Source organism: Salmo salar, chromosome ssa18 (assembly GCF_905237065.1).
Source record: "Salmo salar chromosome ssa18, Ssal_v3.1, whole genome shotgun sequence".
Classification (NCBI taxonomy): Eukaryota; Metazoa; Chordata; class Actinopteri; order Salmoniformes; family Salmonidae; genus Salmo; species Salmo salar.
The window spans coordinates 82054124-82081135 of NC_059459.1; the positions used below are offsets into that span (position 1 = coordinate 82054124).

Consider the following 27012-nt stretch of genomic DNA (forward strand, 5'->3'; position numbering starts at 1 on the left):
TCTACTGCAGCTCAGTTTCATCTCTCCGTCTCTGTTGCCGTAGCAATCTCCTCTCTCTCCCTCAGACCGAGCAGCATAACCCCCTGGATAACACACGGACGGATAGACCTGGCCTTTATCGCTATAAAGATGGATCCACCGTGGAATATCCAGAGGTACTGCTGTCACTACAACAACCAGGCAACACAGTAAGTCTACAGGAGATGGAGAGGAGAGGGGGATGGAAAGAGAGTAGAGAGAGAGAGGAGGGATGATGACAGCAGCATCTGTGTCACAGTGTGTTTTCCTGAGAAAGGGGGGGATGGGGAAGTGGAGAGAGCGATGGAGAAGGGTATGAGGGAAGAAGGGAGGGAGAGAGGGATGTGATGGGAAAAGGAGAGAAGAGGGGAGGGAGAGAAGGAGGGAAGGAGGGAAGGAGAAAGAGGGATGTGATGGGAAAAGGAGGGAGAGAGGGACGGAGAAGGGTAGGAGGGAAGAAGCGATGGAGAGAGGGATGTGATGGGAAAAGGAGAGAAGGGTTGATGGGGAAGTGGAGATGGGGATGGAGAAGGGTAGGAGGGAAGAAGCGATGGAGAGAGGGATGTGATGGGAAAAGGAGAGAAGGGTTGATGGGGAAGTGGAGATGGGGATGGAGAAGGGTAGGAGGGAAGAAGGGAGGGAGAGAGGGATGTGATGGGAAAAGGAGAGAAGGGTTGATGGGGAAGTGGAGATGGGGATGGAGAAGGGTAGGAGGGAAGAAGGGAGGGAGAGAGGGATGTGATGGGAAAAGGAGAGAAGAGGGGAATGAGAGAAGGAGGGAAGAAGGGAAGGAGAAAGAGGGATGTGATGGGAAAAGGAGGGAGAGAGGGACGGAGAAGGGTAGGAGGGAAGAAGCGATGGAGAGAGGGATGTGATGGGAAAAGGAGAGAAGGGTTGATGGGGAAGTGGAGATGGGGATGGAGAAGGGTAGGAGGGAAGAAGGGAGGGAGAGAGGGATGTGATGGGAAAAGGAGAGAAGAGGGGAATGAGAGAAGGAGGGAAGAAGGGAAGGAGAAAGAGGGATGTGATGGGAAAAGGAGAGAAGAGGGGAAGAGGGGAGGGAGGGTAGGAAGGGAGGGGAGAGGGAAGTGATGTGAAAAGGAGAGAAGAGGGGAGGGAGGGAAGAAGGCAAGGAGAAAAGAGGGGAGGAAGAGAGGGATGGAGAAGGGTAGGAGGGAAGAAGGGATGGAGAGAGGGATGTGAGGGGAAGAGGGGAGGGAGGGGAGGGATGGAGAAGGGTAGGAGGGAAGAAGGGAGGGGAGAGGGATGTGATGGGAAAAGGAGAGAAGAGGGGAGGGAGAGAAGAAGGGAAGGAGAAAGAGAGGGATGTGATGGGAAAAGGAGGGAGAGAGGGATGGAGAAGGGTAGGAGGGAAGAAGTGAGGGAGAGAGGGATGTGATGGGAAAAGGAGAGAAGAGGGGAGGGAGGGAAGAAGGCAAGGAGAAAAGAGGGGAGGAAGAGAGGGATGGAGAAGGGTAGGAGGGAAGAAGGCAGGGAGAGAGGGATGTGATGGGAAAAGGAGAGAAGATGGGAAGAGGGGAGGGAGAGAAGGAGGGAAGAGGGGAAGGAGAAAGAGAGGGATGTGATGGGAAAAGGAGAGAAGAGGGGAAGAGGGGAGGGAGAGAAGGAGGGAAGAGGGGAAGGAGAAAGAGAGGGATGTGATGGGAAAAGGAGAGAAGAGGGGAAGAGGGGAGGGAGAGAAGGAGGGAAGAAGGGAAGGAGAAAGAGAGGGATGTGAATAGCGAGGGAGGGACGGATGGAGTTCTGTTCTGGCTCAGGCCTTACAGAGCGGTCTGTGATTCTCTCTGTGTGCGTGGCAGGCCTGTGCCAGCGATCTTTACAAGGCGGTGACTGCAGCTCGGAGGTGGAATGTGCGTCATTTTCTTAGATAGTAATCAGCGATGTGTCACAAGTGCAGCAGGTCTCTGGTCAAAATGGTGCGCTATAAAGGGAATATAATGCCATTTGGCCCTGGTCAAAGTAGTGCACTATATAGGGAATAGGGTGCCATTTGGGATGTAGATAAGTTTACTGTCCAGGCCCTGAATATTTGTGGGTCACAAGTGGCATCCTATTCCCTATATAAGGCACTATTTTGACCAGGACCAAATGGCATCATATTCCCTACATAGTGCACTACTTTGACCAAGCCCAAATGGCATTATATTCCCTTTATAGTGCACTACTTTTGACCGGGGCCAAATGTCATTATATTCCCTTTATAGTGCACTACTTTTGACCAGGACCCATAAGGAATAGAGTACCATTCCAGTGTTTTGCTGTAGACAGTGTTAGAGAGATGTGCACTACATTGGTCAACAGGTTATTTAGAGCAGGGTTTTCTCAAACTCGATCCTGGGGCCCCCCGTTTTTATTTTTTTGCCCCCTCATCATCAAGCTTGGATTATTTTAATCAGCTGTGTAGTGCTAGTGCAAATAACACACCATATAACACACACACTCACATGCACACACATATGTACACACACACACAAATTACCTCAATAGAAGTCTTGGCCTCTAGTCTAAGAGAGAGAGATGGAGAGAGAGATTGTCCATCTGTCAGTGATAGACACAGACACACTCAGCCAAGTCATTGCTCGACAATAACAAGACAGCCTCACTGCTACCCAGAATGCACTGCACGATTTACTGCAGAGAATGCAGGGAGAGGGCTTGAGAAAAATAGAGGGAGGGAGGGAGGGGAAAAAAGAGACAGAGAAAGAGAAGCAGAAAGAAACATTACATTACCATAATCTCCCCTCTTTAGGAAATGTGTTTTACCCTATTTCACTCATATTCACTCATATTCACTGGAATTGGGGCAGAGAGTAGAAAGCACGTGATTGGAAGACTTTAGATTTGTGTGGGCGTTTCCCTTTCCTTTCCTCCCTGTGTTACCATAGGAACCAGAGCCACTCTATTGACAGACATTTTGGGACCTATATATTATTTTTCCTATATGTGTACATGGAAAGACCGCTTAATTTTCCTCATTTTGTTACATTACAGCCTTATTCTAAAATGTATTAAATTGCCCCCCCCCCCCCCTCAATCTACACACAATACCCCATAATGACAAAGCAAAAACAGGTTTTTTGAAATTGTTGCAAATGTATTAATAAAAAAAAGAAAAAGAAATATCACATTTGCATAAGTATTCAGACCCTTTACTCAGTACTTTGTTGAAGCACTTTTGGCAGCGATTACAGCCTCGAGTCTTCATGGGTATGATGCTATAAGCTTGGCACACCTACAGTGAGGGAAAAAAGTTTTTGATCCCCTGCTGATTTTGTACGTTTGCCCACTGACAAAGAAATGATCAGTCTATAATTTTAATGGTAGGTTTATTTGAACAGTGAGAGACAGAATAACAACAACAAAAAATCCAGAAAAACGCATGTCAAAAATGTTAATAATTTATTTGTATTTTAATGAGGGAAATAAGTATTTGACCCCCTCTCAATCAGAAAGATATCTGGCTCCCAGGTGTCTTTTATACAGGTAACGAGCTGAGATTAGGAGCACACTCTTAAACGGAGTGCTCCTAATCTCAGTTTTTTACCTGTATAAAAGACACCTGTCCACAGAAGCAATCAATCAATCAGATTCCAAACTCTCCACCATGGCCAAGACCAAAGAGCTCTCCAAGGATGTCAGGGACAAGATTGTAGACCTACACAAGGCTGGAATGGGCTACAAGACCATCGCCATGCAGCTTGGTGAGAAGGTGACAACAGTTGGTGCGATTATTCGCAAATGGAAGAAACACAAAAGAACTGTCAATCTCCCTCGGCATGGAGCTCCATACAAGATCTCACCTCGTGGAGATGCAATGATCATGAGAACGGTGAGAAATCAGCCCAGAACTACACGGGAGGATCTTGTCAATGATTTCAAGGCAGCTGGGACCATAGTCACCAAGAAAACAATTGGTAACACACTACGCCATGAATGACTGAAATCCTGCAGCGCCCACAAGGTCCCCCTGCTCAAGAAAGCACATATACATGCCCGTCTGAAGTTTGCCAATGAACATCTGAATGATTCAGAGGACAACTGGGTGAAAGTGTTGTGGTCAGATGAGACCAAAATGGAGCTCTTTGGCATCAACTCAACTCGCCGTGTTTGGAGGAGGAGGAATGCTGCCTATGACCCCAAGAACACCATCCCCACCGTCAAACATGGAGGTGGAAACATTATGCTTTGGGGGTGTTTTTCTGCTAAGCGGACAGGACAACTTCACCGCATCAAAGGGACGATGGACGGGGCCATGTACCGTCAAATCTTGGGTGAGAACCTCCTTCCCTCAGCCAGGGCATTGAAAATGGGTCGTGGATGGGTATTCCAGTATGACAATGACCCAAAACACACGGCCAAGGCAACAAAGGAGTGGCTCAAGAAGAAGCACATTAAGGTCCTGGAGTGGCCTAGCCAGTCTCCAGACCTTAATCCCATAGACAATCTGTGGAGGGAGCTGAAGGTTCGAGTTGCCAAACATCAGCCTCGAAACCTTAACCTCTCTGGGCTAGGTGGGACGCTTGCGCTTGCGTCCCACCTACTCAACAGCCAGTGTAATCCCGTGGCGCGATATTCAAATACCTCAAAAATGCAAAAACTGAAATTTTTCAAACATATGACTATTTTACACCATTTAAAAAAAAATCTAAATATTCCATTACCGTACTTCGAAGCATGTCAACCGCTGTTTAAAATCAATTTTTATGCCATTTTTCGTAAAAAAGCGATAATATTCCGACCGGGAAAGCGTGTATACGTACAAAGAGAGAGAAAATAAAAACATCTTGTGCCCTCGTGCACGAGCCTGAGTCTCAGAGTACTCTGACCGGCCACTATCCAAACGCGATAATGTGTTTCAGCCTGGGGCTGCCTCGACATCATTCAGCTTTTTCCCGGGTTCTGAGAGCCAATGGGAGCCGTAGGAAGTGTCACGTTACAGCAAAGATCCTGAGTCTTCAATAAAAAGAGCCAAGATGAACAACAACTTGTCAGACAGGCCACTTCCTGGTCAGAATCTTCTCAGGTTTTTGCCTGCCATATGAGTTCTGTTATACTCACAGACACCATTCAAACAGTTTTAGAAACTTTAGGGTGTTTTCTATCCAAAGCCAATAATTATATGCATATTCTAGTTACTGGGCAGGAGTAGTAACCAGATTAAATCGGGTACGTTTTTTATCCGGCCGTGTAAATACTGCCTCCTATCCCCAACAGGTTAATGACTTGGAGAAGAACTGCAAAGAGGAGTGGGACAAAATCCCTCCTGAGATGTGTGCAAACCTGGTGGCCAACTGCAAGAAACATCTGACCTCTGTGATTGCCAACAAGTGTTTTGCCACCAAGTACTAAGTCGTGTTTTGCAGAGGGGTCAAATACTTATTTCCCTCATTAAATATCAAATCAATTATTAACATTTTTGACATGCGTTTTTCTGGATTTTTTGATGTTGTTATTCTGTCTCTCACTGTTCAAATAAACCTACCATTAAAATTATAGACTGATCGTTTCTTTGTCAGTGAGCAAACGTACAAAATCAGCAGGGGATCAAATACTTTTTTCCCTCACTGTATATTTGGGGAGTTCCTCCCATTCTTCTCTGCAGATCCTCTCAAGCTCTGTCAGGTTGGATGGGGAGCGTTGCTGCACAGCTATTTTCAGGTCTCTCCAGAGATGTTCGATCGGGTTCAAGTCCTGGCTCTGGCTGGGACACTCAAGGATATTCAGAGACTTGTCTCAAAGCCACTCCTGTTGTCTTAGCTGTGTGCTTAGGGTCGATGTCACCATAGGGATTGTGCCATGTTTCCTCCAGACGTGACACTTGGCAAAAAATGGGAGAATGGGAGAACCTCCCAAATACAGATGTGCCAAACTTGTAGTGTCATACCCAAGAAGACTCGAGGCTGTAATCGCTGTCAAAGGTGCTTCAACAAAGTACTGAGTAAAGGTGATATAAAAAAATGAAATAAGTTTAACAATTTCAAAAAACTTGTTTTTGCTTTGTCATTATGGGATATAGTGTATATATATTGTTGAGGGGAAAAACAATTGAATCCAATTTTAGAATAAGGCTGTAACATAACAAAATGTGAAAAATTCAAGGGGTCTGAATACTTTCCAAATAGCTATGTGTATAGCTATGTGATTTTCTCTCATACCAGTCAAGTGGAGGGGGGATTATAATCAGTAGAAGAGACTGGAGAACCCCTTCAACATAAATAATGAATCATGTTTGTCTGTTTTTGTCTCATGGTTAATCATATTTGGTTAACTTGGCCATAAGATATAAAGCTTCTTAATAGAAAGACATTTTAAAACTGCGTCTCCGCTCCTCGTCAGCTGTTTATCGGGACCTCAGAAGTATCTCTCTAACCCATGTCTCCCATTTCTCTCCTTGTAGGACAATGAGTTACCATTCCTGAGGTGAATCCGTGCAGAGTTACTGCGGTACTGAGGTGAACCCGTCCAGATTTACTGCGGTCCTGAGAAAGGAAGAAAGGGTTTGTCCATCTGCCCAGTCCCCCCCCTTCCCCTAGCTGCAGTAAAAGGGGTGTGTCTGTTTGTCTGGCCCCTCCCCCTGGTTGCAGAAAGGGGTGTGTCTGTGCATCGGTGTACAGAAAGGGGTGTGGACTGGCCTGATGGAGGCGGGACATCCATCACCTGACAGCAGTAGTGAGGAGTGTACAGTACTGGAGGCTCTATCGGGCAAGGGACTGGACTGTCACACACACACTGGCAAGGTAGGACACACACACACTCATCCTCCTTCCCTCCCCCAACCCTCCACCCCCCCCCCACACTCCTCCACACACACACAACCCTTCACACCCTCCCTCCACACACACCCTCCTCCACAGACACGTTAACGATGTGTGTGTGTGTGTGTGTGTGTGTGTGTGTGTGTGTGTGTGTGTGTGTGTGTGTGTGTGTGTGTGTGTGTGTGTGTGTTGCCTCCAGGTGACCGCGCTGTACTGTTCAGGGTGTGAGGTGTGTGTGTGTGAGGAGTGTGCGTCGGGGGAGCATGCAGACCACCCCACGGGACCGTTATTAGCAGCTCTGGAGACACACAGAGACGGCCTGCAGGAGAGACTGACTGCTGCACAGAACAGGTACACACACACACACAGAGACAGGCACAGGAGAGACTGATTGCTGCACAGAACAGGTACACACACAGAGACAGGCACAGGAGAGACTGACTGCTGCACAGAACAGGTACACACACACAGAGACAGGCACAGGAGAGACTGATTGCTGCACAGAACAGGTATTGTTCAGTTTTATTGTCAAGTTTCATTCCCCCACCCCATCGTTCTCTCTCTTCTCTCTCTCTTCTCTCTCTTCCTCTCTGTCTCTCCCCCCCCACCCTCTCTGATCTGTGTGTGTGTGTGTCCTCTGATCTGTGTGTGTGCTTACGTCAAGACTGCCTCAGATCTCGGAGGCCCTGGTGTCTCTGAGAGAGATCCTACAGCAGCTGACCAATCAGAGAGCTTTGATCGAGGAGGACATCCACGTCAGCTTCGAAGAGCTCCACAAGACCCTGGACGTCAGGAAGAGTGTTCTACTGATGGAGCTAGAGGTCACCTATGGACTGAAACAGAAGGTAGGGAGGAGAGAGAGAGAGTGGGGAGGGAGGGAGGGAGAAAAAAAGAGTCCTACATCTGTGTCTCTGTGTCTCTGTCTGTCTGTCTGTCTGTCTGTCTGTCTGTCTGTCTGTCTGTCTGTCTGTCTGTCTGTCTGTCTGTCTGTCTGTCTGTCTGTCTGTCTGTCTGTCTCTCCCTCTCTCCCCCCTCCCCCCAGGTCTTGCAGGCCCAGCTGGACACCCTACTCCATGGCCAGAGGGGTATCGTTGACACATGTACCCAGACAGAGAAGGCCCTGAGCGGGGAGGCCAGTGCCGCGAGCCTGCAGGCTGAGAGAGGCCTTGGAGAGAGGCTGGGGGAGCTGGCCAGCCAAGGTCTGTAAATTCTAACATGTTCCATTCCATGGCATGTGAAATTAGGCTAACACTTTTAAAGTCCTCCTGTCTTCAGAGTCTGGAAAGGACGTTTGATGTTGTTGGCACAATGTGCTGATAATGAAGGGAGCTGTGTTTTTACTGGTTGGCTCTCCTCTGTGTCTTTCTCACTCAAACACCCACAGCCTCTGAGCCCCGCCCACTTCTATTACAATGGCTGTATTTTCAAATCCAAACAACGAGAGAACCAATCAAACCTGTCACGCAATCTCTGAGCGAATATTGCATTAGCAAATGGTCTCCTTTCCAGACCAGTATGGTCAAAGCTCTCCCTGCGCTGTGATTCACATGGGTTGCGTCAGCCAGGCTAATGTGAAATAACTTGATAACCTGGGCTACTGTTTTTAAACATGTTTATTTCCTGTATGGCTACTGTTTTTAAACATATTTATTTCCTGTATGGCTTCTGTTTTTAAACATGTTTATTTCCTGTATGGCTTCTGTTTTTAAACATGTTTATTTCCTGTATGGCTTCTGTTTTTAAACATGTTTATTTCCTGTATGGCTACTGTTTTTAAACATGTTTATTTCCTGTATGGCTACTGTTTTTAAACATGTTTATTTCCTGTATGGCTTCTGTTTTTAAACATGTTTATTTCCTGTTTGCCTACTGTTTTAAACATGATTACTGAATAAAAATATAAACAAAACATGCAACAACTTCAAATATTTTACTGAGTTACAGTTCATATAAGGAATTCCCTCAATTGCATTACGTTCATTATACCCTTATCTATGGATTTCACGACTGGGCAGTGGTGCAGCCATGGGTGGTCATTAGAGGGAAAAGGTCCAGCCAACCAGAATGAGTTCCCCCCCCATTATATTGACAAAGGAGAACTGCTCACTAACAAGGATGTAAACACATTTCTCCACAAAATTTGAGAGAATAAGATTTTTGTGCATATGGAAAATTTCTGAGATTTATTTTCTTTGCTCTTGAAACAAACAACACTTTACATGTTACGTTTATATTTTTGTTCAGTCTGGTAGGGCTACCGTTTTTAACATGTACATTTCCGGTAGGGCTACCGTTTTTAACGTATATATTTCCGGTAGGGCTACCGTTCCAGGCTGAGGAGAATGATCAACTGGATTTACTGATGGAGGCAGAGGGGTTGAGAAAGTCTATCCACAAACTGGGAACTATCATCACTACCAGGTCAGTCTATATCAGCTGGGGACTTTCATCACGACCAGGTCAGTCTATATCAGCTGGGGACTTTCATCACGACCAGGTCAGTCTATATCAGCTGGGGACTTTCATCACGACCAGGTCAGTCTATATCAGCTGGGGACTTTCATCACTACCAGATCAGTCTATATCAGCTGGGGACTTTCATCACGACCAGGTCAGTCTATATCAGCTGGGGACTTTCATCACGACCAGGTCAGTCTATATCAGCTGGGGACTTTCCTCACGACCAGGTCAGTCTATATCAGCTGGGGACTTTCCTCACGACCAGGTCAGTCTATATCAGCTGGGGACTTTCATCACGACCAGGTCAGTCTATATCAGCTGGGGACTTTCATCACGACCAGGTCAGTCTATATCAGCTGGGGACTTTCATCACTACCAGGTCAATGTAGTCAGGTGGACCAGTATCCGAAAGGTTGCTGATTCAAGTCCCGGGATGTGCGATGGAAGGGTGGGACGTGAACTGGCTGCTGGTATCAGAGATAAAATATGTTAGTTAGATAAAAATATGAATAAACAAATAAATAAAAGATGAATAAACTAAATAATATTTTTTTACCAAAATGAAATGAAACAATTAATATAAATGAAATAAAAATAATGACATCATGATTGATTGTCGTCCCAAGCGCGGTGGCGAGCCAGAGTGAGGCGTCGGGTGTGGGACTGGAGCAGTGCATTGTGGGTCTCCCAGCCTGCGTAACCATAACGACCAGAGACAAGGCCGGCGGACCCTGCCGGAGCGGCAATGCCATCCTGTCTGCTGAGGTGGGGGACGGACACGCACAAGCACGTTAAGCTAAACTAAGATAAAATAAACTAAGCTAATGCATGCTACGCTATGCTATGTTACGCTAAACTAAGATAAAATAAATTAATGTATGCTATGCTATGCTAAGCTATGCTACGTTACGCTAAGATAAAATAAATTAATGTATGCTACGCTATGCTAAGCTATGCTACGCTATGCTACGTTACACTAAACTAATTGCCATACATGGATAAATAGTGTTGTTATATTTCCTTATAGGTGTGTACTCCAGATGGTAGCGTGGCGGACGGGGAGATACTCGACTACAAGAACGGAACATATGATTTTGTTTACACCGTAAACAAGGAAGGAGAGTTTTCATTAGCTCTCCGGCTCTATGACCAACACATCAAAGGAAGTCCCTTCAGACTCAGAGTTACCAGATCCCCTGACCCTGAGGTAATGAGAGAGAGAGAGAGAGAGAGAGAGAGACCCCACAGAGCCCCAGGACAGCAACACAATTAGACCCAACCAAATCATGAGAAAACAAAAAGATAACTACTTGACACATTGGAGAGACTCAACAAAAAAAACTGAGCAAACTAGAAATACTATTTGGCCCTAAACAGAAAGTACACAGTGGCAGAATACCTGATCACTGTGACTGATCCAAACTTAAGGAAAGCTTTGACAATGTACAGACTCAGTGAGCATTGCCTTGCTATTGAGAAAGGTCGCTGTAGGCAGAACGGGCTCTCAAGAGAAGACAGGCTATGTGCAACACTGCCCACAAAATGAGGTGGAAACTGAGCTGCACTTCCTAACCTCCTGCCAAATGTATGACCATATTAGAGACACATATTTCCCTCAGATTACACAGATCCACAAAGAACTCGAAAACAAATCCAATTTTGATAAACTCCCATATCTACTGGGTGAAATACCACAGTGTGCCATCACAGCAGCAATATTTGTGACATGTTGCTACAAGAAAAGGGCAACCAGTGAAGAACAAACACCATTGTAAATACAAACAATATTTATGTTTAGTTGTTTTCCATTTACAATTTGCACATCGTTACAACACTGTATATAGACATAATGACATTTGAAATGTCTCTATTCTTTTGGAACTTTTGTGAGTGTAATGTTTACTGTTGACTTTTTTATTGTTTATTTCACTTTTGTTTATTATCTATTTCACTTGCTTTGGCAATGTTAACATATGTTTCCCATGCCAATAAAGCCCTTTTGAATTGAGAGAGAGAGAGAGAGAGAGAGAGGTAAGGAGAGTAGGGTTTTTTGGAGGACTGTCTACCGTCCCTCCCTCCCTCTAACTCCATGTTAAATGTATTTTCCAGGAGTCTCCTCCCACCACCACAGCCACCTCTCTGACGGCCACCGCCACCACGTCTACAGGCTCCTCTGAGGGGGCTAAGCGGAGAGGAAAGTCCCCTGGGTCTGGGAGTAAGAAGAAGGGGTCCAGGAGGACAGGCAGTGCCCTGGGGACACCCAGACGCAAAGAGAACCCCATCGAAGATGATCTTATCTTCAGGATCGGTGAGAGAGGGAGCTCTGTCCATTTTTATCTATTTCTTTCTCTCTATTTGTTTCTCTTTCTGCCTGTTTCTCTTTCTGTCTGTTTCTCTTTCTGCCTGTTTCTCTTTCTGTCTGTTTCTCTTTCTGCCTGTTTCTCTTTCTGCCTGTTTCTCTTTCTGCCTGTTTCTCTTTCTGCCTGTTTCTCTTTCTGCCTGTTTCTCTTTCTGTCTGTTTCTCTTTCTGCCTGTTTCTCTTTCTGCCTGTTTCTCTTTCTGCCTGTTTCTCTTTCTGCCTGTTTCTCTTTCTGCCTGTTTCTCTTTCTGTCTGTTTCTCTTTCTGCCTGTTTCTCTTTCTGTCTGTTTCTCTTTCTGTCTGTTTCTCTTTCTGCCTGTTTCTCTTTCTGCCTGTTTCTCTTTCTGCCTGTTTCTCTTTCTGCCTGTTTCTCTTTCTGTCTGTTTCTCTTTCTGCCTGTTTCTCTTTCTGTCTGTTTCTCTTTCTGCCTGTTTCTCTTTCTGCCTGTTTCTCTTTCTGTCTGTTTCTCTTTCTGTCTGTTTCTCTTTCTGCCTGTTTCTCTATCTGTCTGTTTCTCTTTCTGCCTGTTTCTCTTTCTGCCTGTTTCTCTTTCTGCCTGTTTCTCTTTCTGCCTGTTTCTCTTTCTGTCTGTTTCTCTTTCTGTCTGTTTCTCTTTCTGCCTGTTTCTCTTTCTGCCTGTTTCTCTTTCTGCCTGTTTCTCTTTCTGTCTGTTTCTCTTTCTGCCTGTTTCTCTTTCTGCCTGTTTCTCTTTCTGTCTGTTTCTCTTTCTGTCTGTTTCTCTTTCTGCCTGTTTCTCTTTCTGCCTGTTTCTCTTTCTGTCTGTTTCTCTCTCTCTCTCTCTTTATTTCTCTCTTTATTTCTCTCTCTCTCTCTCTTTATTTCTCTCTCTCTCTTTATTTCTCTCTCTACCTCTAGTTTCTCCATTAATAATGTTTTCACTCTGTGTGCGTGCGCGCACTGCAGGTACTAAGGGGAGAAATAAAGGAGAGTTTACTAACCTGCAGGGTGTGTCAGCGTCCTCTAGTGGCAGGATTCTAATAGCAGACAGCAATAACCAGTGTGTCCAGGTAAATACACACACAGACACACGCACGCACACACGCACACCGTGGCAGAATTTTGATCGTATGTGGTTTGTGTGTCCGTCCCCCCCCCCCGGACAGATCTTCTCTAATGAGGGGGAGTTTAACAGTCGTTTTGGGGTGAGGGGTCGGTCACCAGGTCAACTCCAACGACCAACGGGTGTGGCTGTTCACCCCAACGGTGACATCATCATCGCCGACTACGACAACAAGTGGGTCAGCATCTTCTCCAGCGAGGGCAAATACAAGGTGAACATACAGGAGACATACAGGTGAACATACAGGAGACATACAGGTGACATACAGGAGACATACAGTTGACATACAGGAGACATATAGGCAGGCACGTGCACAGATAGAGGTCTATGGGTACCTGAGCACCTGCCCTACAGAAAGAAAAGCAAACTTTCAGATTGGTGTTGTTTTTTTATTTTAACATTTTAATTTCACTTTAAGTCTATTTTCTCGTGTTTTTGGCCGCCCCATAACATCACATGGCGATCTTATTATAATGGACAAATGATCGTTTATTCATCTAGTACGTCCATATGTAACCTCCTACTTTAGAACAACAGAGGGGCTTCTTCTGTCAAACACATACGTTAGCTAGCTAATGTTCCGTGTGGACACTTGAATATTGACAAGTCTTTGGATTAAACACATTTTCAACATTTTAATGCAACGCTACACAGCTTTCAATAATGTGTTACCATGAACTAATCTGGTACCATCGACGACACAGCGCTCAGTGAAGAAAGTCAGAAAGAAAGTTAATGCCCGAGTGAGAATGATGTTTAATTTTCAGTCTTCTGCCGTGAATCATTCATCCATACACAGGTAAGAGACTAATGTTATGTCACAGTGGCTAGCTACGTGTGCATACACCAGAGGCGGACAGTGCCTTTCAAGATGAGGGAGGACCATAATTATTTTCATGAGCATGACCTTATTTCTATTACAGCATATTGGATGACCGTCATTCATATTCCATTCACCCAGTTCAATGTAACAGTGATGGGTTTAGGTTACTGTCATTCATATTCACCCAGTTCAATGTAACAGTGATGGGTTTAGGTTACTGTCATTCATATTCCATTCACCCAGTTCAATGTAACATCGATAGGTTTAGGCTACTACAAATGTTCCCTATCATGAGGTTGCTACAATCTAGCTTAGGAATGAAAGTTTACAACATAGGTGCACAGGTAGAGAGAATTGAGTAATAGGTGCACAGGTAGAGAGAATTGAATAATCAAGGTGACAGAAAGTGACACATTCAATACTGCCTTGAACACTATTGCCTGTATCTACCTGATATAGATTATAATCATTAGTCCAACAGTTTCAAGCGAGAGTTTCTATTGGACAAATTCAGGTATGTTTATCCTTTGCTTCCATTTAAGAAATATTTTTAAACAGAATTGGCGGAATGAATACACCCCTGTTCACACGCAAACACAGTTCACTTTAAAAGCAGCCTCATACAAACAGCATGATCCCTTTCATAGCAGCCACATACAAACAGCATGATCCCTTTGATAGTTTTATAATTCCTTCTCCCATCTACGCGCTCTCCTCCACTCAACTTTTCCCTTTGCTTGTGGACTTCACTGCACAACACATCAGCTCTCTGTGACCAGGTGAAAAAACACATTTCCAAGCCAAACCTTCATACCATAACCGCTATCCGCTACACACAGCCTACATCGTTGTCACCATTATTAGCTAACGCCATAGTCAAAATATCTACTAAAGCATTAGTAAACCCGCTACGATCATGCAGTACAGTGTACAGTCAGCAAACAGTTTAGCAGTTACACCGGCAGGACCCGGTGGCAATACATTCATAAAACCAAAACCTTACCTTGACTTAGAAGAGTTCCAGTGTTGGATAGCCATAGTCAGCTTGCTAACATAGCATCCCTCTCTGTTTGAGCCGGGTGTTTGAGCAGGCTAAACTAGCTAGCTGCATTCGCTAGCTAAGTAAGTGAAGGTGAAAAAGAAATACACTACCGTTCAAGAATTTGGGGTCACTTAGAAATGTCCTTGTTTTTGAAAGAAAAGCAAATTTTTTTGGCCCGTTAACATAACATAACAAAATGATCAGAAATAAAGTGTAGACATTGTAAATGTCTATTGAAGCTGGAAACGTCAGATGTTTTTTTAATGGAATATTTACACAGGCGTACAGAGGCCCATTATCAGCAACCATCACTCCTGTGTTCCAATGGCACGTTGTGTTAGCTAATCCAAGAGTATCATTTTAAAAGGCTAATTGATCATTAGAAAACCCTTTGGCAATTATGTTAGCACAGCTGAAAACTGTTGTTCTGATTAAAGAAGCATTACAACTGGCCTTCTTTAGACTACTTGAGTATCTGGAGCATCAGTATTTGTGGGTTTGATTACAGGCTCAAAATGGCCAGAAACAAATAACTTTCTTCAGAAACTCGTCAGTATATTCTTGTTCTGAGAAATGAAGGCTATTCCATGCGAGGAATTGCCAAGAAACTGAAGATCTCGTACAACGCTGTGTACTACTCCCTTCACAGAACAGAGCAAACTGGCTCTAACCAGAATAGAAAGAGGAGTGGGAGGCCCCAGTGCACATCTGAGCAAGAGGACAAGTACACTAGAGTGTCTAGTTTTAGAAACAGACACCTCACAAGTCCTCAGTTGGCAGCTTCATTAAATAGTATCCGCAAAACACCAGTCTCAACGTCAACAGTGAAGAGGCGACTCCGGGATGCTGGCCTTTTAGGCAGAGTTCTTCTGTACAGTGTCTGTTTCTTTTGCCTATCTTAATTTAAAAAAATGATTGGCCAGTCTGAGATATGGCTTTCTTTGCAACTCTGCCTAGAAGGCCAGCATCCCAGAGTCACCTTTTCACTGTTGAAGTTAACCTAAAAAAAAAATGAAATTCACTGAGGAGGATGGTGCTCCCCTTCCTCCTCCACGGGCATACATTTTTAGTTAAAATGTATTAAGTTGTTTCCTTTGTTAGCTATATTATTAACTAGCTAGCTAGCCAGCTGCATATTACTGGTTAGCTAGATAGCTGACCGGAAGCTGCATAATATTACTAGCTAGCCAGCTCCACATTATTGGTTTGCCAGATAGCTGACCGGCAGCTGCATAACGTTTCTAGCTAGCAAGCTGACCGGCAGCTGCATAACGTTTCTAGCTAGCAAGCTGACCGGCAGCTGCATAACGTTTCTAGCTAGCTAGCTGACCGGAAGCTGCATAATGTTACTAGCTAGCTAGCTGACCAGAAGCTGCATAACGTTACTAGCTAGCTGACCGGCAGCTGCATAATGCTATTAGCTAGCTAGCTGACTGGAAGCTGCATAACGTTATTAGCTGCTACTGCCCTGTAGAGAATAATGGTATTCTGCCTGTAGTCTGTCCTGTACAGAATAATGGTATCCAGACCCCTTGACTTTTACCACATTTTGTTACTTTACAGCCTTATCCCAAAATGAATTAAATATTTTTTTCCCCTCATCAATCTACACACAATATCCCATAATGACAAGCAAAAACAGTACATTTTTTATAAATGTGCAAAAACATAAAAATTAACAACTGAAATATCACATTTACGTAACTATTCAGACCCTTTACTCAGTACTTTGTTGAAGCACCTTTGGCAGCGATTACAGCCTCGAGTCTTCTTGGGTATGACGCTACAAACTTGGCACACTTTTATTTGGGGAGTTTCTCCCATTCTTCTCGGCAGATCCTCTCAAGCTCTGTCTGGTTGGATGGGAAGAGTCGCTGCACAGCTATTTTCAGGTCTTTCCAAATGTTTGATCGGGTTCAAGTCCAGGCTCTGGCTAGGCCACTTAAGGACATTCAGAGAATTGTCCCGAAGCCACTCCTGCATTGTCTTGGCTGTGTGCTTAGGGTTGTTGTTCTAATGGAAGGTGAACCTTCACCCCAGTCTTGAGGTCCTGAGCGCTCTGGAGCAGGTTTTCATTAAGGATCTCTCTGTACTTTGCTCTGTTCATCTTTCCCTTGATCTTGACTAGTCTCTCAGTCCCTGCCACTGAAAAACATCCCCCTCGCATGATGCTGCCACCACCATGCTTCACCTTAGGGATGGTGCCAGGTTTCTCCAGATGTTCAATCTTGGTTGTCCTTCTGGAAGGTTCTCCCATCTCCACAGAGGATCTCTAGAGCTCTGTCACAGGGTTTCTTGGTCACCTCCCTGACCAAGGCCCTTCTCCCCCGATTGCTCAGTTTTGCAGGCAGCCAGCTCTAGGAAGAGTCTTGGTAGTTCCAAACTTCTTCCATTTAAGAATGATGGAGGCCACTGTGTTCTTAGAGACTTTCAATGCTTCATAAATGTTGTGGTACATTTCCCCAGATCTGTGCCTCGACACAATCCTGTCTCGGGGCTCTAAGGACATGCACTTTCAACTGTGGGACCTTATATTGACAGGTGTGTGCCTTTCTAAATCATGTCCAATCAATTGAATTTACCACAGGTGGACTCCAATCAAGTTGATCAATGGAAACCGGTTGCACCTGCGCACATTTACGAGTTTCATAGCAAAGGGTCTGAAAACTTACGCAAATAAGTTATTTCTGGTTTCTATTTTTTATAAATTCACAATCTTCGGAAAACCTGTTTCCGCTTTGTCATTATAGGATACTGTGTTTAGATTGCTGAGGACATTCTTTTATTTAATCCATTTTAGAATAAGGCTATAACGTAACAAAATGGCGCTGTTGTTAATTAAGGTGATTTTGTTTTTTGGGGGGGTACTTTGAGCATCTGCCCCTTCAAATGTCTGAGCACAACGATCTACAGGTGACATAAAAGTGACATACAGGTAACCTTATTCTATTTTTAGGCCAAGCTGTCCTCTGATTGGTTGTGTTAGCTTTATGTCAGGCTAACCTCTCCTCTGATTGGTTATGCTGTCTGTCTGTCAGGCTTACCTGTCCTCTGATTGGTTGTGTCATCTGTCTGTCTGTCAGGCCAAGCTGGGCTCTGGTAGGCTAATGGGACCGAAGGGCGTGTCAGTGGATCAGAACGGTCATGTGATCGTCGTTGACAACAAGGCATGCACCGTCTTCATCTTCCAGCCAACCGGCAAGCTCGTTTCTAAATTTGGTAGCCGCGGCAATGGAGACAAACAGTTTGCAGGTGTGTTGATGATGATGGTGAGGGTCATGATGGTGATGATGATGGGAATGATAATGATGGTGATGATCATGATCCATCTTTCCACCTCCTCTCCTCCTCTCTCCACCTCATCTCTCAACCTCTCCTCCTCTCTCCACCTCCTCTCCTCCTCTCCACCACCTCTTCATTTCTCCTCTCTCCACTTCCTCTCCTCCTCTCTCCACCTCCTGTTCATTTCTCCTCTCTCCACCTCCTTCTCTCTCCACCTCTTCCTCTTCTCCACCTCTTTTCCTCCTCTCTCCTCTCTTCTGACCAGGTCCTCATTTTGCAGCCATCAACAACAACAATGAGATCATAGTGACAGACTTTCACAACCACTCAGTCAAGGTAAGCAACTAACTTATCAGGACACTTCCACCCAATGTTCACTAGGTCTGGTGGATCAACTAAACATGACCTTCGTTACAGTTTTTCTCAATTGCTAAAACACAATTTCTGAAACCTTGCTCCATTTCCTGAAAATATTAAACACAAAATCTTCAAGCACTATTTACATAACCTCTGACTCCTCTCGCAAAATGAAACATTCGCCTCAAAACAGTTTGACCTGTGTTCAAAATCAAACACTGCTCTCAAATCATAAACAAAGTGATCAAAATGATATGCACTCTCAAGCAGTCAGTAAACAATACACTGAAAAATAGAAAACACATTGTTAAAAACATACAATTCTCAGGGAGAAGTACATTTTTAATAAAAAAAAAAATATTCATATTTTTCCGTCCTTGTCTTTTGATGAACAAAAACATGTTCTATCATAGTAGCTCAAAATTGATCAGAAATTACTACTCTGCTTTGCTCTTTGCAATTTTGTTTTTTGTTCTTCCTCCTCCTTGTACCCCTATTTTTACAGTACTGTACCCTGCATCTCACAAACTTGTCCTTTATCTCTGTGATACTGTAATTCTTGTTCTTTGTTGATATGAACCTGCAACCAGTCAAAATCTATTGAGCAGTCAGTACTGTTAATAAATGGAAAGCACAATGTTCAGGGCCATACAATTTGTCCATTGTACAGTATACAACCTACAATGCACTGTACTACAGTATACAATACTAAAAGGGACAAAAATCAAAGGAGTAAACGTGATCAATGTGCTTCTTCTTGTCTTTGGGCTGGGTCAGGCCAGAGCACTTCGTCGATATCACAAGCAATATTGTCCCTCCTGAGGCAACGGGGGAAGAAGCCTCTTGTGTGCCGTATCCAGCCCTGACATGATTCCTCCCCTATATCACCACAGGCTAAATCCATGACTTGCAGCAGATTTACTCTGGTGTAAGGTTGTCTATCATACACTTTCCATCTCCAGGAGGAGAAAAACTCCGCAATCGGATTCAGGAAAGGCGAGTATGGAGGGAGGTACACGTTCATAAACTGCCCATTGATGTTAAACCATTCCCTTACCTGAGCAGCTCGGTGGAAACTGACATTGTCCCACATTATCACATAGGTGGGAATGGGATTCTCATTTAGCTCTTGAACCTGCTGCTCAAATAAAATATCTCTTAGTTTGGCAATAAATGTTAGAAGGTGCTGGGTGTTATATGGCCCGAGTGTAACATGGTGATGTAGAACACCATGGTTGCTGATAGCAGCACAGATTGTGACATTGCCACCTCGTCGACCAGGGACTTCAACAATGGCCCGCTGTCCAATCATGTTTCGGCCTCTCCTTCTCCTCTTTGTTAGATTGAAGCCTGCTTCATCGACAAAGATGAACTCATGGGGTCTGTCCAAGGATTCCAAGTCAAATATTGTCTGTGTAGAAATACAATATACTGTATGTAGGATTTAGTAAGTCGTACAGAGACAGTGCTATACTGTAGAGTACAATTAGGCCTACTGTATGCACTTCTGATTCACATTCATTGTATGTACTGAAGAGTAATGTCATTCACATAGTATGTGTTAGTACTGTAGACAATCTGGATTACAGTAAATGTTTCTGAATGTACACTTACTTGCACATACTGAGCTCGCAGTTCTTTCACCCTTGGTGAGTTGCGCTCAAAAGGTACTCTGTATACTTGTTTCATTCGCATCCTGTTACGATGGAGGATACGGTCAATTGTGGAAATGCTCACACTCTCGATTCCCTGGAAGTGTGTGTTGTCTTGTATCACTCGTTCCTGGATTTTTCTGAGTCGTATTGCATTATCTTGAAGGACCATGCCAACTATACCGGCCTCTTGCTCCTGAGTGAATATAGCTGTCCTTCCACCTGAATGTGGCAGCCTTGCAATTCTACAAAAAGTAGTTGTGCAGTTACAAAACATATTCATGCAGTACAATACATACAGTGATTAACTTTACACATGTCTATTGAAACAGCTGCATATAGTGTAGTACAGTAAATTGGTAATTACAAAAATACAGTAGTATACTGTACCTGTTCTCTTCTCTGAATGTCCTTACTATGGCGGACACAGAAAATCAGCTCAAATTGGGTTGCACTCTAAGTCCTGCTTCCCTTATTGTCAGTCCATGGACAAGAACATGGTCTATAACTGTTGCTCGAATTTCATCAGATATTTCCACTCTTTGTCTTCCTCTTCCTCCTCCTCTTCTTCTTCTTTCTTGCCCTCCTCCCCCTCGTCGCCCACCTCGCATACGCACTCGTCCTTGTCCTCGTCCTCTCACATTGTTTCTTCTATCCATTCTCAGATTTTCTCCTTCCCACCTTCAACAACCTGTTTGCTCTCTGAACTGGCTTATATTGGTTGTGTCGCATCATTTGAAAACAGGTTAAATCAATTTTGAGTGGTTGTGTTCAATCAATGACACGTGTTCTCTATTTGTATTTGATTGTTGCCACTTGTGTTTACCAGTATGGATGACATGTGCATTAGAGTGCAGAATGTGTTTTGAGAATGAGAATGTGTTTAGAGTTTTGCTGAAAAGTCTAAGTGAGATCTGCAAATTGTGTTTTACCATGTGAAATGGTTTAAGGTATTGACAACAGACTGCATAATTAGCTAAATGAGTCCAGGCAACTGAGAACTTTGTTCAGCCAATGGGTTTTAGTGTTTTAGCAATTGAGAAAAACTCTAATTAAACCAATAGAATGAATGGGAAAAAGTCCTGGTTCAATTTAAAAGTCCCCATTTCCCTTTCTCCCTCCATTCCTCCCTCCAGGTGTTCACCCCAGAGGGAGAGCTGCTGTTGAAGTTTGGATCTAACGGAGAGGGCAATGGTCAATTTAACGCTCCTACAGGCGTGGCCGTCGATGTGAACGGGAACATCATTGTAGCCGACTGGGGCAACAGCCGCATACAGGTATAGTTTTATATAAAGATGTACAGTACCAGTGAAAAGTTTGGACACACCCACTCATTCAATGGTTTTTCTTTTTACTCGTTTCTACATTGTAGAATAATAGCAAAGACATCAAAACTATGCAAAAACACATACCGAATAATGTAGTAATCAAAAAAGTGTTTAACAAATCAGTATATAGTTTAGATTTTAGATTCTTCAAAGTAGCCACCCTTTGCCTTGATGACAGCTTTGCACACTCTTGGCATTCTCTCAACCAGCTTCATGAGGTAAACACCTGGAATGCATTTAAATTAACAGGTGTGCCTTTGCTGCAAAGGAACCATTACTAAAGGACACCAATAAGAAGAAGAGACTTGCTTGGGCCAAGAAACACGAGCAATGGACATTAGACCGGTGAAATTCTGTCCTTTGGTCTGATGAGTCCAAATTTGAGATTTTTGATTCCAAACCCGCTGTGTCTGTGAGACGCAGAGTAGTTGAACGGATGATCTCCGCATGTGTGGTGTTCCCACCGTGAAGCATGGAGGAGGAGGTGTGATGGTGTGGGGGTGTTTGCTGGTGACACTGTCAGTGATATTTTTTTTTAATTCAAGGCACACTTGGCTACCACAGCATTCTGGACTGATACGCCCTTCCATCTGGATTGTGCTTAGTGGAACTATCATTTGTTTTTCAACAGGACAATAACCCAACACACCTCCAGGCTGTGTAAGGGCTATTTGCCCAAAAAGGAGAGTGATGGAGTGCTGCAACAGATGACCTGGCCTCCACAATCACCAAACCTCAACACTCAACCCAATTGAGATGGTTTGGGATGAGTTAGACCACAGAGTGATGGAAAAGCAGCCAACAAGTGCTCAGAATATGTGGGAACTCCTTCAATACTGTTGGAAAAGCATTCCAGGTGAAGCTGGTTGAGAGAATGGCACATCAACAACAGCCACATATATAAAATAGGTAATGTATTTAACCAGGCAAGTCAGTTAAGAACAAATTCTTATTTACAATGATGGCCTACCCCGGACAATTGTGCGCCTCCCTATTGGACTCCAAATCACGGCTGGATGTGATACAGCCTGGATTCGAACCAGGGACTGTAGTGACTTCTCTTGCATTGAGATGCAGTGCCTTAGACCGCAGCACCACTCGGGGCATTCAGAAAGTGTTCATATCCTTTGAATTATTCCATAAATATATGTTTTTCCTCACCCATCTAAACACAATACCCCATAATGACAAAGTGAAAACAGTTTTAGAAATGTTTGCAAATTTACTGAAAATGAAGTACAGAAATACTTTATTTACATAAGTATTCACACCCCTGAGTCAATACTTTGTAGAATAACTTTTGGCAGCGGTTACAGCTGTGAGTCTTTCTGGGTAAGTCTCTAAGAGCTTTCCACACCTGGATTATTTTTAAAGTTCTTCAAACTTTGTCAAAGTGGTTGTTGATCATTGCTAGACAACCATTTAAGTCTTGCCATAGATTTTCACTCAGATTTAAGTCAAAGCTGTAACTCGGAACATTCACTGTCCTCTTGGTAAGCAACTCCATTGTAGATGTGGCCTTGTGTTTTAGGTTATGGTCCTGCTGGAAGGTGATTTAGTCTCCCAGTGTCTGATGGAAAGCAGACTGAACCAGGTTTTCCTCTAGGATTTTGCCTCTGCTTATCTCCATTTTGTAAAAAAAATCCCCAAAACTCCACAGTCCTAAATGAATACAAGCATACCCATAACATGATGCAGCCACCACCATGCTTGTACATATGGAGAGTCGTACTAAGTGATGTGTTGTGTTAGATTTGCTCCAAACATAACACTGTATTCAGAACAAAAAGTTAATTTCTTTACCACATTTTTTGCCGTATTACTTTAGTGCCTTATTGCAAACAGGATGCATGTTTTGGAATATTTGTATTCTATACAGGCTTCTTTCTGTTCACTCTGTCATTTAGGTTAGTATTGTGGAGAAACTACAATGTTGTTGATCCATCCTAAATTTTCTCATATCACAGCCATGAAACTCTGTAAGTGTTTTAAAGTCACCATAGACCTCATGGTGAAATCCCTGAACAGTTTCCTTCCTCTTCGCCAACTGAGTTAGGAAGGACACCTGTATCTTTGTAGTGACTGGGTGTACTGATACACCATCCAAAGTGTAATTAATAACTTCACCATGCTCAAAGGGATATTCAATTTCTGCTTTTTATATTTTTACCTATCTACCAATTGGTGCCCTTCTTTGCGAGGCATTGGAAAACCTCCATGTTTTTTTGTGGTTTAATCTGTGTTTGAAATGCACTTCTCGACTGAGGGACCTTACAATTAGCTGTATGTGTGGGATACAGAGATGACATAGTCATTCAAAAATCTTGTTAAATATGATTATTGCACACAGAGTGAGTCCATATAACATATGATGTTACTCCTGAACTTATTTATGCTTGCCATAAAAAAAGGGGTTGAATACTTATTGACTCATTTAAGCTTTTCATTGTTAATGAATTTGTGAAAAACATCCACTTTGAAATTATGGGGTATTGTGTGTAGGCCAGTGACAAAAATGTAATCCATTTTAAATTCAGGCTGAAACACAACAAAATGTGGGAAAAGTCAAATGTGTGAATACTTTCTGAAGACACTGTATACAGGTACAAAAGTATTCAAATACAGGTACAAAAGTATTCAAATACAGGTACAAACTATTGTTTTCAGTTACTTTAGAAAAAATATAATTCATTCAGAATACTTTAAAAAAAATACTTTGAGAATACTTTATCTTCATCATTCTTACACAGGTACCGACATTCAAAAAGTAATTTCATCATCCTATCCCCCCCCTCCTCTCCAGGTGTTTGACAGTAGTGGCTCCTTCCTGTCCTATATCAACACATCAGCTGACCCTCTCTACGGACCTCAGGGTCTGGCTCTCACCTCTGATGGACACGTGGTGGTGGCCGACTCTGGGAACCACTGTTTCAAGGTCTACAGATACCTACAGTAATAGAGGGAGGGAGGTATGGAAGAATGAATGGAGGGAGAAGAGAGATGGAGAGATGGACAGACAGAATCACTGTTTCAAGGTCTACAGATACCTACAGTAATAGAGGAGGGAGGTATGGGAGAATGAATGGAGGGAGAAGAGAGATGGAGAGATGGATGGACAGAATCATTGTTTCAAGGTCTACAGATACCTACAGTAATAGAGGGAGGGAGGTATGGGAGAATGAATGGAGGGAGAAGAGAGATGGAGAGATGGATGGACAGAATCACTGTTTCAAGATCTACCACTTCCTGGTGTGAACTTAAATAACGACCAGTCAAATCAGCACCTCTCTTTGCACTGACGACACGTCACTCATTTGCCTTACTATTAGCCAGAGCTGCAGAGTGAGAGCATTGGTCCTGGGACCCAACAGACCTGAGACCTAGCTCTCGGCTTGCCAAAATGATGTCACAGCTCCCCATCCCACCGTGGAAACCTGCTTATCCGACTCAATATCAAACCAATCTCAACCTGTTTATCCGACTCAATATCAAACCAATCTCAACCTGTTTATCCGACTCAATATCAAACCAATCTCAACCTGTTTATCTGCTCTTAAACCTATGGAGTCTACAGAACAATATATAGATTGTTCGTATGGGTTCTAGAGAACGATACAGATTGTTCATATGGGATATAGATAAATGTACGTTCTATAGAATAATAATATTGATGGTTCGTTTGAGGATTGTTGTCTGCAAAATCAATAAGGAATGCTCAGTACTGTTCAACAACGTGGCTATGTGTCACGGTTGTGTGGAGAGATGGACCAAGGCGCAGCGTGCTCTGAGTTCCACATCTTTATTTTTGTGAAACTTCGAAAAACAAACAACGAACCGTAACAGAAGAGGTGCAGCATGCACTAACTCAAAATAAGATCCCACAAAACACAGTGGGGAAATGGCTGACTAAATATGATCCCCAATCAGAGACAATGATGTACAGCTGTCTCTGATTGGGAACCATACCAGGCCAACATAGAAATAGAACAACCTAGATAACCCACCCTAGTCACACCCCAACCTAACCAACATAGAGAATAAAAGGCTCTCTATGGTCAGGGTGTGACACTATGGTTATTCTAATACTCCACAGATATATCAATAAATCAATCAATCCATTCATTATTGATGATTGGTTGATTTGATTGATTGAGCTAAAAGGCAACTTGAGACTTTACACTTGGATGAGGTATTTATTCAACCATCCAATTTTTCTGAAGAAAAATAATACTGGGTGCTTTCCAAATTGCTCCCTATGCGCCCAGGGCAATAGTAGTGCACTACGTAGGGAACAGAGTGCTATTTCGGAGACGACCACAGTTGCAAGATAACATGGAAGAGTATATATATTTGGGAATTCACTTTATTATTAATACTGATCAATAACCTTTTGCAAACTAACTAATCGGTGCTGTTTTCACACCCTCATTCGAAAAAAACTAAAAAATATGACATTTTAGAAGTAGGGCTCAGCACGATTTAAATTCAAAGGTAATTTCCGATTGAGAACGTTTACCGTGAAGGCAGCGTTTACCGTGAATGCAGCGTTTACCGTGAATGCAGCGTTTACCGTGAATGCAGCGTTTACCGTGAAGGCAGCGTTTACCGTGAAGGCAGCGTTTACCGTGAAGGCAGCGTTTACCGTGAAGACAGTCTTCAGGAACGCGGGAACATTGCCTTTAAATTTCTATTATTACGCTGTAGCGTAGGTCTTCATGAATCGAGCCTTTAATATTTGATTAATAATTTTCTTGTTAAGGATTCCAAATGAGTTTCTTTATTATTAAGTTTGCTGTTGCTTGTCACTACAATGACATATCACTCATAATGGAATACCAGAGTATTCTAGAACAATTCCAGTGTTTTCTAGAAGAAAAAGAAAAAGAAGAAGAAAAAACATAGGATTCTAGAAGATCTCAACGGAACTCAACCAAAACAATGGAATTGCCATGGAAATGCTTGGGGGAAACGGCCATGGGGGAAAGATCCCGAATCTCTTCATTTCCCCCCAGCAAAATTAGTTTACATTTAGGCTATTGTTAATATTTGCATTTCACACTATGTTGAGGTAAAAATCAGAGAATAATGCTTGTATGGATGTCAACCCCAACACGTCATCATTACCAATCAACTGCATTACAGTTAAAAAACTTCCACCACCAATTTCTGTATGCTAATGATGCTAACCAGTTATACGAATGGGAGTTCGTTTAGCAGTCATTTAGCAGTCATTTCTTAAATCTGAAAAGGGACAACTTCTACATGTCATGCAGCGAAAACAGCCAAATATATCCAAATCGGACTTAAGTAACCACATTGTGGGCCTCTTACAATACATAAATCATGACGGATTTGATGAATATCCACTCTGTTACATCAGATTTGTTGAATGTGAGCCAATCTGGTCAACGGAACATATGTGTTCCATTGACTCCTTTACCGCATCTGTCTGTTAGGATCCAACAAACAGGGTTCTGTTAGAATCATATTTAGAGTTCCAAAATTACGGGAAGTTCCCTAAAAAATCAACACAGGTTTTCCAGAAATCCTGGTTGTAAGATTCCCGGAATCAGGAGTGAATATGCAGGAAATCCTAGAATTTTATAACTTGGATTTCTGGAAAGTCTGCATGGAAATATGGGAAAATTAAAAGCACTTTTCAAACCTGTATCCATACCATGTGGCGGCGGGTAGCCTAGTGGTTAGAGCGTTGGACAAGTAACCGAAAGGTTGCAAGATTGAATCCCTGAGCTGACAAGGTAAAAATCTGTCATTCTGCCCTGAACAAGGCAGTTCCTAGGCCGTCATTGAAAATAAGAATTTGTTCTTAACCT

General features: G+C 43.3%; 1 protein-coding gene across 2 annotated transcripts; it reads left to right on the plus strand.

Moving 5' to 3' along the window:
• LOC106578174 (tripartite motif-containing protein 2) lies at window positions 1-27012 on the plus strand. Of its 2 annotated transcripts, XM_014156806.2 has the most exons (15): window positions 1-188; window positions 6437-6776; window positions 6994-7145; window positions 7459-7639; window positions 7837-7993; window positions 9113-9215; window positions 9881-10019; window positions 10282-10461; window positions 11364-11562; window positions 12538-12641; window positions 12738-12905; window positions 17643-17811; window positions 18107-18177; window positions 20987-21127; window positions 23982-27010. In XM_014156806.2, exons 2-15 carry the CDS (start codon window positions 6675-6677, stop codon window positions 24132-24134), a joined length of 2019 nt encoding a protein of 672 aa, XP_014012281.1. In that variant the 5' UTR covers window positions 1-188; window positions 6437-6674; the 3' UTR covers window positions 24135-27010. The 2 variants fall into 2 exon arrangements, with proteins under 2 accessions (XP_014012281.1, XP_014012282.1); XM_014156807.2 differs by lacking the exons at window positions 1-188; window positions 6437-6776 and having other exon boundaries at window positions 7469-7639; window positions 23982-27012.